A 12,020-nucleotide genomic window follows, 5' to 3' on the forward strand; every position below is an offset into this window, starting at 1 on the left:
AGTCCATTTGAGTAAATGTACCTCCACCCACAAGGCGAACGATTTTCATGTATTGGAAAGGTCGATAGCTTAGAACTTAGATAATGAAAATAATAAGGTCTTAGCAGTGCGCCATTAGAACAACCTACAATAACCCACGACCTGTATAGACAATATTTGAAAAATGCAACGAACACGGGGGAGTATGAAAAAGGAACACGTGTATAGGCTGTTAGGAATGCAACGTTGAAAGTAGTTTCGCGTGGTTGAGCATCGTACGTTGACTCTATTCCATCGTGTACCTGGCAGCAGGTGCTGTTGGTCCGTTGGCCGAGGGAAACACCTGATAACTCGGGCTACGTAGAAGCATGCATGCTATGTAGGTATATACATACATTTGCATCTGCTTGAACTGACGTGGTCACCTGCAGCTTCTTCCTTCCTGTTCCTTGTCTAGGAAGAACCTGTGCCCTGATACCACATGTTTTTTCCTTTTCGAGTAAAACTCTGTTTATCTTTTTTTTATCAGCAACAGATTAGACCTAATTCATCCTCTAAATGGTGTCATTTATAAAAAGACACTTTGGTTCATTTTTTATCATAACTTCCATTGCAAAAGAAAAGTTTTGACACCTAGTTACTTTTTTTTCTAAAGTTGGCAATCACTTCCATTCTAACCTATACAATATTCTTTCTTTGAAATTACCTATTTCAGTTCATATTTTATACTAAAATACTATTAACTGAAGTTTCTCTTGAAAAGTGAAGGTATCCGTTGTAAAGAACTAGAATCTTGCCACGGACAGCGCAATTCGATCTGTCTGAACAGGTTCAATGGTATTCGAAGGTTAAAGTCATTTTTATGGGACTCTCCACGAGATGTCGTACTCTCCTCAGCAAGCTAGCTTTCTCTCAATATCCGTCCAAATAATAAAGAATATACAATTCTCTTTTCTTTTCCTTTATTACCACAGAGACCGTGTTTCGAGACTAGAATTTTCTTCCACTTTCCCTATGAAAAGACCACAAGCCCTCGACCGAAGAATTCACATGTATACATACATATACCTCCAGTAGGAGCACGTGCCCGTCGATGTCAGATGGGCTAAAATTAAGCGCGAGGATCTCTGTCCCTTCGACGGAACCTCGAGCCCCTTTCTCGAAGCAGCTGGCAACCGGAAGTGGGCGAGAGGAGCTCAGGAGGGAGAAGGAAAGCAGTCGATGGAATAAAGGAGACACTTCGAAGGGTGGCGAAGTTGGAGACGCGTGAACCAAGAACCGTTGCGCCCATCGTGGCCTACTTTTATTTTCGTTCGCATCGTTATTATTCCAGGGCAACGCTCCCTCCGATTTTCACCAGGGGGTCTCGCCCTGGCTGCGCGGGAATCCGATAAAAGATCGAATTCCGGCTGCGGACCGGATGCTTCTTACACGGTTCGGGGACCGTGATTCCATCGACACGCATGTGAAACTGTTTTGCAATCGGGGTCGAGTTGGATGGTTCTTTCATCTCAAGCTTCCGGAGAGTTCTTTGACCCCGTGAAATTTCGTTTCGTAACGGTACTCTATGAGGGACGAAATTATTCATATGGGAAAAATGGGTTGTTCATGCGATTTGATGACATGAAATCATCGCGAAATTGCACTGCTGGTATATCGATTTGAAGGTTAGAATTTAATCAAAATGGCTGCAAAAATGACGCGTTGGTATTCTTAATACAAAATGGCTGATTACTACTTACAGCAGTCAATTTATAATTTAAATAATTTTTAAGAAGCTCAAAGATAGATAAACAAAACTAGGAGCACAGTTATTAAGGACAATTCGTCAGCAGTGCTGTTATGGAAATAAAGCGAAGAATGAGGATTCTTAGAACGTTTATTTAGAATAGAAACAGAAAGGCAAAAGAAGAAGCGTTGCTGATGGATATAAAACGAAGAAGAATGATGCGTAGCAAAACATATTAGGAATGCGAGTAAAATATAGAAGAAGAATAAGCAAAATAAGTTAAGTGATGATTTTGCAATAAACCAAAGGAAAGAAATCAATCGGTAATTTATTTCCCATAAAGAAAAATAATTCTTTTGATGCATAAAACAATTCTGAAATTTTTGTTATTTCAAACTTAATATTGCATTTCATATTTTGAAATAGCAATGAAGTTGAAATTGAAATAAATTTCAATAATTCATATTAAAAATATTTAAGGATATTCGAAGGATAAAAATGGTTACGGGTTTTGTCATAAATTTCTATATGCCATATGCCAAGGTTATAAACCCTCCGAACATAAACGTGCTAAAAGCTACGGCAGCTGCACCTTAATTTAAAAAACTTCATGTAAAAAGTCTTTGTTTTATTCTGCAATGAAATGTGAAAAAAAAGAAACAATGTTAACCCTTTGCCTATTAAAACTGACTATAGCCACTAAATCAATATTTATTTTATATAAGGCAAATCGCATTTATAGATTAAAATTGGACACCCTGTATGTAAGTGTCATACTTCCTTTCCAGTTCTGGCATAAATCAATGACGACATGCATAGTAGGTTATTTCCAGGGCAACTGGCTAACTAGAAATTCCAGTTTCCCGTAGTAAAGCTACGTGTCGAAAGAATGATAAGCATCCGAGGACATTTTTATCCTGCAGCCACCACGTGCATACACAAGAAAAACAGATGCCTTTCAATGAATGCCGGGTATTTTCGGCTATAGCCACTACTACCGTCGATAAGGAGATTGGAAAAGTATCTGGTTGGTCAGTTATTATTAACATGCTTTCCACTTCAGCTACCTTCGATATCTTTTAGACCTTCAAAATTCCTTGACCAAGAGGAATTCATGACCAAGGTTTTGGGAAGAGTTAAACACCGATGAAAAAACAATTTGGAGAAGAAAATTATACCAAATTGGCAAGATTATAACAATGTTAGGATGGCGGACCATGGAGAGAGTCCCAATTTTGTACATGTCTTGTAACAGTCCACGTGGAGCTTAAAAACAAATTACTTCAAGATAAATCTGATTGGATACTGTTATATAAAACTCTGACGATATCTGTAATGAACTACATAAAAGTGATCGAAAGAGGGGAATAGTCTTGTTACTCGGTAGACGTCGCGTTACAGGTCGATTATCCTGCAGGAGTAACGACCCCGTTATTCAAACATTTTTGTTTACGATGCATCAACGCGCTTGCTGAAGATAAATCGTGGCGAAACGTCACGCCCTAATGCGTGCGAGCACGATGGAAGCGCGATGAGAAGCACGATTCGTGTCGGTTTGCGTCGCGTCTAGTCGGTTCTGGTCTTTTGCATTATGCTTTCTCTCATCTACCCATACCAAAATCAATCTAGGAATCCATTATTCAAATAAAGCGTATTTTTCAATATTACTATCTGGAAATTTACTAAAGTATATACACTTTTTCCACCTCCAACGAGCTGATTGTTTGCCATTCCAAGCGAAGCCTCCAAACTTCACAGGCGACTAAGGGTCGCAAGAGGGAGCTCTGCTGTTCGGTAGGTAGAAATGGTATGAACCCCTTCAAACTCATTACACAGATCGTCAATTAGATATAAGAGCTTTTTTTTAACGTTTCAGTCGTCGAGGATCGTTTCGTTTAATTATTCAGAGTTCCAAGTATCGACGTACTTATTGTAGGCTGGGACTTGTACGAGTGCCTCTTATCGTGCTTCAAGTGCGACGTCCAAGTGACGATTGAACTAGAGTGTCAATACTTCATTTGGGGCAGTAGATAATAGGATGACTAATGATGGGAATGATAGTTCTCAATTAGTATAGATTCTCTGCTCAGGGAGCCTCATTTCCAACAACTGTACCTTTCCAGTGGCATCCAAATTATTGGAGCCTTCATAAAAAAGGGTTAAATCCCAAAGATTCGAAATTTAATTTGTCAGTAGATCTATTTTAAAGTACACTCAGATAATTTAAAAAAAAGGAAAGAGTAATGAAAGTTGGAGAGGTTATGTATAACCTAAGTTTGATAGATGGCGCTGCAAGAGGGAAATCCTCCCATATTGCCCAACTATAATCTCCCAGTGAAATCTAATAAATACCAAGGTCTTAAGATCTTAGGAGCGGTTCTGAAGTAGATCCTTGAGGATCAGAGCATGGACTCCTAGTAATTAGCTGAAATCCACGAGCACGCGCGATAACTATCTCATCCACTACCCTAAATCATCTTCAAGGATTTCGTGATCTCGTGGACCAACTTCGAGGATATACTGAGAAATCGTTTCATTGTGCGCGATTGACATTGTTTTACGATCTCGGCGTGCAATAACTTACGTGAACGCGAGTTTGCAGGCTGACGGGAACATCTAAGGGTCTGGGCTTCGTTACCCAACAACTTTGGAGGGGGAAGAAAGGATCGTGCTGGTCGACCTTATCGAGGCATCCTCGATGATTACCATTACCTATAAGGCGAACACACAATATCTCGTTTATCGGCCATCCTCACGAACCATTTCTTTTTTGTGAAACTCCCCGGTCCAATTAGATCCTTACTGATCAATTTATTGCTTTCCCGGAACTTCTTTTGATAATCATTGCCCGTAGATAGTCTGGGGTAATTGGATTAATGGCATTTGTTTAATTGCAAATGGGTTATTTGTGAAATTAGTACGGTGAACAGTGAAATTTCGCGGGTGAATTACATAACCTAACTTTTATAAATATTTTTACCAAATATAAATATGACTTTTGCTAAAATTAAAATGTTGCGTTAATTTTGCCATTTGTACATATGGTACAAGCTTAACTTTGGAACACCCTGTATATTCAACATTTTCTAAACACGTTCCTCCAGCTACTTTCGCAGCGACTAAGAAGTTCTTATCAAGTTGCTCGCGAAATATGCACTCGTTACTGATACCAGAGCCATTTCTTCTCCATTTTAGCTACTAATAACGATAACTCGTTTAGCATCCGGATGTTAACGCCATCTTTTGCCGAAGGCGGCTCCAAGTGGCCCGTGGAGTCCTTCGAAACACAGAGGAATCATTCAGAGACTTATGCCGCTTGAAACGTCAGTTTCACTGCGCCTCGATCAATTGTTCTGTGGAACCGTATTGTTCCCATGGTTCAAGGGCTTCGAATCATCGACCAGCTGACTTTCCAACTGCCGAATCGAGCAACCAACCACTTGGGCCAGAACAGAACGAGGCGTTGTGCCAACCTCCTCAGACGAAAGTAACGTTCCTGATTATTAGACCGCAAATACAACGTCTCCTTTTGTTGATGACTCACAGATGAACGTTGAGATACTTTTGATGATGAAATGTCAGAGTCTCAGTATAAATATTAATATCACAAAATTATAAATAAATTTTTAATGATTTTCCATCAACCATATCCATCATGTCATTGAAATTACCGTTTCATCGACAACCACGAATTCCTGCTGCTTCTCGACAGAGATCGTTTGCAAATTTCGCGTAATCAACTTCCTAATTATAAGTTGGTGGCGTTTCGAGTATTCGCGTGATTGCAGGGTGGAAGAAAATTATTCAGCTCCCCCGTTCCGATCATTGCCGATATCGAAAGCCAAGACTCCGTTTCTCCGTTCCTTCGTGACTGCGAGATTCAGGAGTTGGAAACGTACCCTACAGCCAGCTCGAAAAGTACCGATTTCTGTCGAGACTGTGAAAAGGTTTTCGAGCTGGCGCGCAGCATCAAAGATAGACCCGGCCCGACCATAATTATCGTTCGTCGGCTTGGAAGCAACGCTCAGACGCTTTTAATACCGTGTCTCAGGGACAGCGGAGCTAATCTACCAAGTTTTCAATGCATCGACTCGGAACTAGTATTCATTATTTCTGATTAAATTTCTTATTTATTACCATTCTATAAGTGCCATTTTGCGGTACTTTTATGTCATCAAAACCTGCTGACTTTCTACATTTCGAAATCTGCCATTTGATATGCAACGAGCTAATACAGAGTACGTAACAGAAAGGTGTCCTTATGTAACGCGAACAGCATTCCCTACGCTTATCTTGTGGGGATGATCGAACGTTTAGCTGCAGTTAAAGACGCGTTTGCATGTAAGGTGTGCCTTGCAGTGCGGTGAATGAAGATTGAATGAAGCAAGTTCCACGCTCCCAATGGCCAGATTCATGACCAAACGTGCCAGTTTCTCAGGAACTTTCTATTTCCGTTTCATCCGAGCGTGGCGTTTCGTTTCTTCTTACGTCAACCTAACCTAACCTAACCACCGAGACTCGCGCGAGACTAGCGACACGATCGTGCGCAATCCGAATGAAAGGAAAAAACAATAATTTTTCGATGTATATGTATGCAAATATTTGTTGACGTCTCGACATTAACAATCTGCATGATAAAGATGATATACTTAATTAAAATAATCTCTATGTTAATTCTCAAGATGAATACCAGAGCTGTGTAGTCAGCCTGTTCATTGGGTACGATAGGTACTTCACGGTGGAGTCTGAACGCATAATCGTACAGATAACACGAGGTTATGTGTTGAAGTAAACAGTTACAGAAATACGTAAATAAGATTACTGGAAGTAATGCCATGGTGTAAGACCTGGCCTGTATATGAGATGCCCTACTAGTTAAAGCTTTACAGTTTGCCAGGTGATAAGTCTTGGGGTAGCAATTGCGCAAATGGTGTCATAAGCTGTCTACTTCCTATTTCAATATCCTATTTCAAAGACTTCCTAGCTTGCATGACATTTTCGTAAGAGATAAGACTACTGCTATAAGGGCAAACATTTGGGTAGCCTTGGGGGCAGGAAGGTGCCTTAGTAATTTTTGTTCAAAGGCTTGTTTAAGTCCCTGCGCCCCATAGAGGCACCCATAACCCCAACCTACAGCCAATGCAGAAGGCCACACTCGTTTAATTATTTAAAAAATTACCAAGGGTTCTGTTAAATATTCCAAGTGATTGAAATATCTTCCTATAACCATAAACTTGAATTCTACCAGTGTCACTATCATATCTTATCATTCGTCCACCATCGCACCGTCCTATTCTCTGCAAGAATTTAAAGGACATCGAGCTTCGGAACGCGTGGTCGTTGCGTGTATACCGAACGAGTCAGCTGTCTGGGCAAGCTGTTTCCTTCGAGACGATCCTCTGAAAAGACGCGTCCTGAGACCTGTGGGACTCGGCTCGAGCGATCCCTCGAGGTTACGGCCCCTGACCGTAGGAAGAAGCCTCAGCTGTTTGCCGATGGAAGCCGTAGGATGCTTTTTACGCCGTCTAGCTAGGCCTGCAGGCAGTCCCGTCGTGCAACAACGAACAGAACCGCCGCCGGCTGTTACTGGATACAGTCGTGCATGGTAATACGCGGCTGATATGCTCGAACGGTAATATGGTAATACCTGAGGATGTTCGATCTCTCGCCGTGCTCACAGACGTATAAGGGGCACACACAACTGGGGTAGGAACCATGGGGAAGGGGTTGGGCCAAATATATCTATCATTACTTAATTATGAATCTATGGTAGACTCTTGTTATATTGCCATGGAGGAGGCTGAAGAAGTGTAAAATTTTTGAAGTTGGCCATATAAAAATGTACCTTTTGCAAACCTGAAGGGGTCAGCCCCACTTTGCCCTCTACCTTCTTACGCCAATGGTAGAAACACCGTTCTGGTTCTACGGTATGGCGTAAAAAGGTATAGGGGAAGGTATAGATCGTGTTTCGAGGGCAGGAGAAGCTGGAAACGTGGCGGAACGAAAGCACGTGCTTTCTCGGTTCGCCGAGTCGCGAGAAGAAAGGCGCGGACTAGCGTGACGATAAGTCCGAGGTTATCCACGACGTTCGAATGTGTCACGGACGCTGATACCGCGTGAATTACAAAACTGAAGAATCAGCAGTGCATGGAGTATAAATAGGACGATATATGATTAGGGAATCAGAGTGTTAGCGAGTTAGAGAATCATGTTTTGTGTTCATTGAAGGTAGGTAGAATAAACTAGATAGGTACAATTGATGCTCAGATTATACGAGGTCATTTTTGACCCATATCGATGATAACAAATACAATGTAATGTGCATAAAATAAATTTGTTAAAAATATGGAACAAGATATTTTATGCACATAGTCTATGTGGATAAAAAAATATTTTAATTATAAAATATTATATATAGCAAGAGGAATAAAAAATGCTAATAAAAATGAATGTGGTTTGCTAAAAAAATTATAATTTCCCGTTCATTTCTAAAGGTCTTTTTTGGCACGTATAAAAATACATATATGCATCTACGAATTTTAATATTATTCGTAAATTAAAATAAATGTCATTATGAATATACTCTCCGTGACAATTCGGGTTTTTTTTAAGAACATTCTTCAAGTTCTTATAGACATGACAGAACAAAAAATGTCGTCAGGCGTGGTCAATAAATACTTCGACCAGTTTCTCAGCTTTACGACCCTTACGGTATAACGGCGCAAAGGTGTTCGTTCGAGAAGGGTCTTTAATTAACGTCGAGGTTGACTTTGACGCCACAAGCAGCGTTACTTCAAATGGAGTTTCTAACGAAGTTGTTTCCTTTTACCGGGTCGCTTGTGACCCAATCGCGGCTTCTATAAAATTATACCTAACCACGAGCGAATGCCATAAATGCATAAATTATTCTATGTATATTTGCTGCACTTTAGGAAAATTTAAAAAAATTCAAAATTAACCTTGGATCTTTCTAATGTATGATTAATATAAAATTAGAAAATTAAAAATCGAATAATTTAATTGAAAGCAATAGTAGCATTAATTATTCTTCTTGAAATTGGTACAGATTGAAATAACACGAACGAAAATAGTTCAAGCAGTAAATTTAAACCAAACTAATTACAAGATGACACAGATATATGTAGGTACACATACCAGAGAATTCATGTACAGGTACAATATAAACAAGCTAGGTTTGCTGATCCAGGTAGGATAAGAAATGACTTATGGAATGACCTGATGGGTATGTACACTGTTACATGAAAGTACATATTCTCTCTACATTATATTCACGACTAAAATGGTTTCTATCTATCTATAACCAAAGATCTACTTCCTGTTTCAAATAACGAACACCATTTATGCTATTTTTAATATGAAAAAAAAAAATGAACAAAATACATTCCAATGTATTTTTATATTTTTATAACTGTTGCACTGTGAAAAAATAAATTTTACTAAAACTGACATATACCGAATATATTCCATCATTATAAAACACTATACAACTCTGCCCCAAAAAATACATATTCCTTCATAAACAAAAGAAACCGACCCGACAGTCTACGACCATCACCTGACTATCTGTATTGTGAATCAACCTTTAACGCTTCTTCAATCCTTTCTTTCTCTACCCGAGGAATCGTAAAATCCGCTTGTCGCCGATTTCATAGTCCATGCCAGAGGAACGACCCGAAAGAGAGAGAAAGAGATAAGCAAGGACGGTCGAAGGAACACAGGCCATGGCAAAGATTGGTGAGGGAAAGGACAGGTTAGCGTGGCGAAATGGAGAGGTGAGAGGGATGGAGATCGCAGAGACCCACATTACGGGGAAAACGCCTGGGGTTACCTGAGGCACCGTGGGAAACGGATCTCAAAGCCGAAAGCGAGTTTCACCTGAGGACGAAGGATTAGCCGATGCCAGAATCTCTACAAAGAACCCCTTGTTCTTTTGCCGGCTAAGACGAACGAGCTTCCGTCAGATAAAACGCCACCGAGAAACTTTAACGACATCTTCATCCTGCCCGCTGATACACCGGCGCAATTGAAACAGTCTTACGTAATTAGGGGTTTGTAAGGAATTCCTTGTTTCAAGAAGCTTTAATTAGATTGCGAGAAACTTGAATGATGTTTACTATACATGGAAACGGAGTTTCTTCGGCTACCGAAGCGGGAGATAAGGAAGATGAAAATGAACGACCAGCTGGTAGAGAATTTACGACGTGGATTAATTAATTATACGGTTATGCGGTTGTTGCCTGCCGAACGGAGGATTTTGAAATAGAGATAGACCGACATGATTTCGTGATATAAAAGTACCGTAGAATGGCACTTATGGTGTATCAATTTCAAGCTTAATAATAAAAATGACTACATAAGTGTTTCATGAATATTCTTGATATGAAGTAACCGGGAAAAAGAAAAAGATACTATTAGAATGGCTGATTTCGAAATGTAAAAAGTTTGACACAATTTCATGAGATAAAAGTGTCGTAAAATGGCACCTGTGGTATAGCAATTTAAAGCTTAAGGATTCATGAAAATGGATATATAAAAGTTTGATTAACATTTTTAATATAAATAACTAAGAAAAAGGAAAGGAATAGTATTAGATTGCTGCATATCAAATAGATGATTTCGAAATGTAAACAGTCTGACACGATTTCATGACATAAAAGTGTCGTAAAATTAAATTATTTGAAAATTGATTTTCTAATAATTTTCTTCACGATTAAATAACAAAAAGTGTCCTCTTTTAAATTTTAAGTTATTACAGGTCTGCTCATTTTTCACTGTACTACCCATCTTTATCGCCATCATCAGCTTATCTCCCCCACAGAAAAACAATAAACCGCTCGAAAACTTCAACACGCCATTTCACAGAATCAAACATTCCACTTTACACCAATAAACCCTTCGCCTCTCAATAAAGAACTCTTCAACGCGAACTTCACCCCCAAGTGCTGCTCAACTTCAAAGCCCTATACGACCTACCCACTGGCACATAGGTGCAGCACTTATCACTGGCTGCATCGAGTGTCTCCATATCGCAAAACCGAACGACTCTCACAGTGGAATTCTTTATTTGCCTTTATGTTTTATAAAAGGATAACAATTGGAAAAATAAAAAATTGAATAGAATTATTTTTCCAAATAAAAATTCAAAAATTGATCAGTCATGAGTTTCAATTTATCCCGCTACACATACCCTTCACTATTGCGCCCCCTTGCTAACCCTACCAACTACCTCTGCATATCAATGGATTTTGCAAACCGCCTTACAAAATTCCGGGAACCGGTAACGCGAGTTCGGACAACGGTTCGTTTGTCCGGTGCATCGATAAAGGGGCACCGGAAATGCGGTGAAGGAAGGTGAACGAATCGGTACTTACGGACTGGTATTTTCTTCGGATCAACACCGGCTAGACGTTCCTCGACCTTGTCCAATCTATGGCGCAGATTACTGCTACGATCGGCGACCGTGGTCAGCTCCGCGGTGAGTTCGGCGAAGATGTCCTCGGCGATGGTAAGAAGCGAGGCGAGTTGCTTCAGCGAAGCGGTCAAAGCGCCGTTCGCGACCGCCTCCAATTCGGCGCCCACCGGCCATCCCTGAGGCGTCGGGTCCGCGGGCACGTGACCGCGGCACAAGAACCGTGGCTCCACTCTTCGTAGCACGAACGGCATGATTTCCGTTGGAAACAACAACACCTTCGCACATAACACTGAAACCGGTAAACCGTTTCGGCGCCGGGCCCGATCGTCACCAGCTCGGAACACGGTTCTCGCTGGTGATCCGAAGGGAAGAGGAAGTCGTTTCGATTCGACGAAACGAACATTCGCGCCGGCCCATTTTTACAAACGACGATTTTGCGGAGGCACTCCACTTTACGATAACACTGTTCCGCACTGAGGATCCTTGATCAAATATGCGGACACATTTTCTTTTATTTAGTTCGCAACCGGTGACTTCGAGCGGTACTCAAAGGTGAGCGATGCGCGAACACGGTTTGTTTTGAGAACTGTCATAGTGTTTACTCGATCGAAGGGGAGTAATACGTCCGCACGACGCGACAACGGTACGCGAAGTGCCGGCCGGTCTGCCGCCGTGTCGCCGACCCGTTGTTCGGTTATACTCCCATTCAAACTCAATGCGTTGGAGGCGCTCTTCGCGGCACTACGCTCTGTCATCTTCTGGCGGGTTTGTGTACTAGTACTGGGACGTGGAAGTAGGAATCGATATTACAGTAACCTTTTTTTAAGCATTATGGGATGAAACATTCCTTTTTGAAAAACTGATGGTGTAGTAGGTTTG

At 40.8% G+C, this 12,020-nt stretch overlaps 1 protein-coding gene across 3 annotated transcripts in view; it reads right to left on the reverse strand.

Annotated features, from left to right (window-relative positions):
* Positions 1–11,777, reverse strand: part of LOC114872223 (serine-rich adhesin for platelets) — a 59,043-nt gene extending 47,266 nt beyond the window's left edge. For all 3 annotated transcript variants that reach the window (XM_029179219.2, XM_029179217.2, XM_029179216.2), the window contains exon 1: positions 11,101–11,777. In XM_029179219.2, the coding sequence (XP_029035052.2) occupies positions 11,101–11,392 (292 nt within the window). In that variant the 5' untranslated portion in view covers positions 11,393–11,777. The remainder of the gene's footprint in view (positions 1–11,100) is intronic.
* Positions 11,778–12,020: the final 243 nt, after the last annotated feature.

This window comes from Osmia bicornis, chromosome 16 (assembly GCF_907164935.1).
Source record: "Osmia bicornis bicornis chromosome 16, iOsmBic2.1, whole genome shotgun sequence".
NCBI lineage: Eukaryota > Metazoa > Arthropoda > Insecta > Hymenoptera > Megachilidae > Osmia > Osmia bicornis.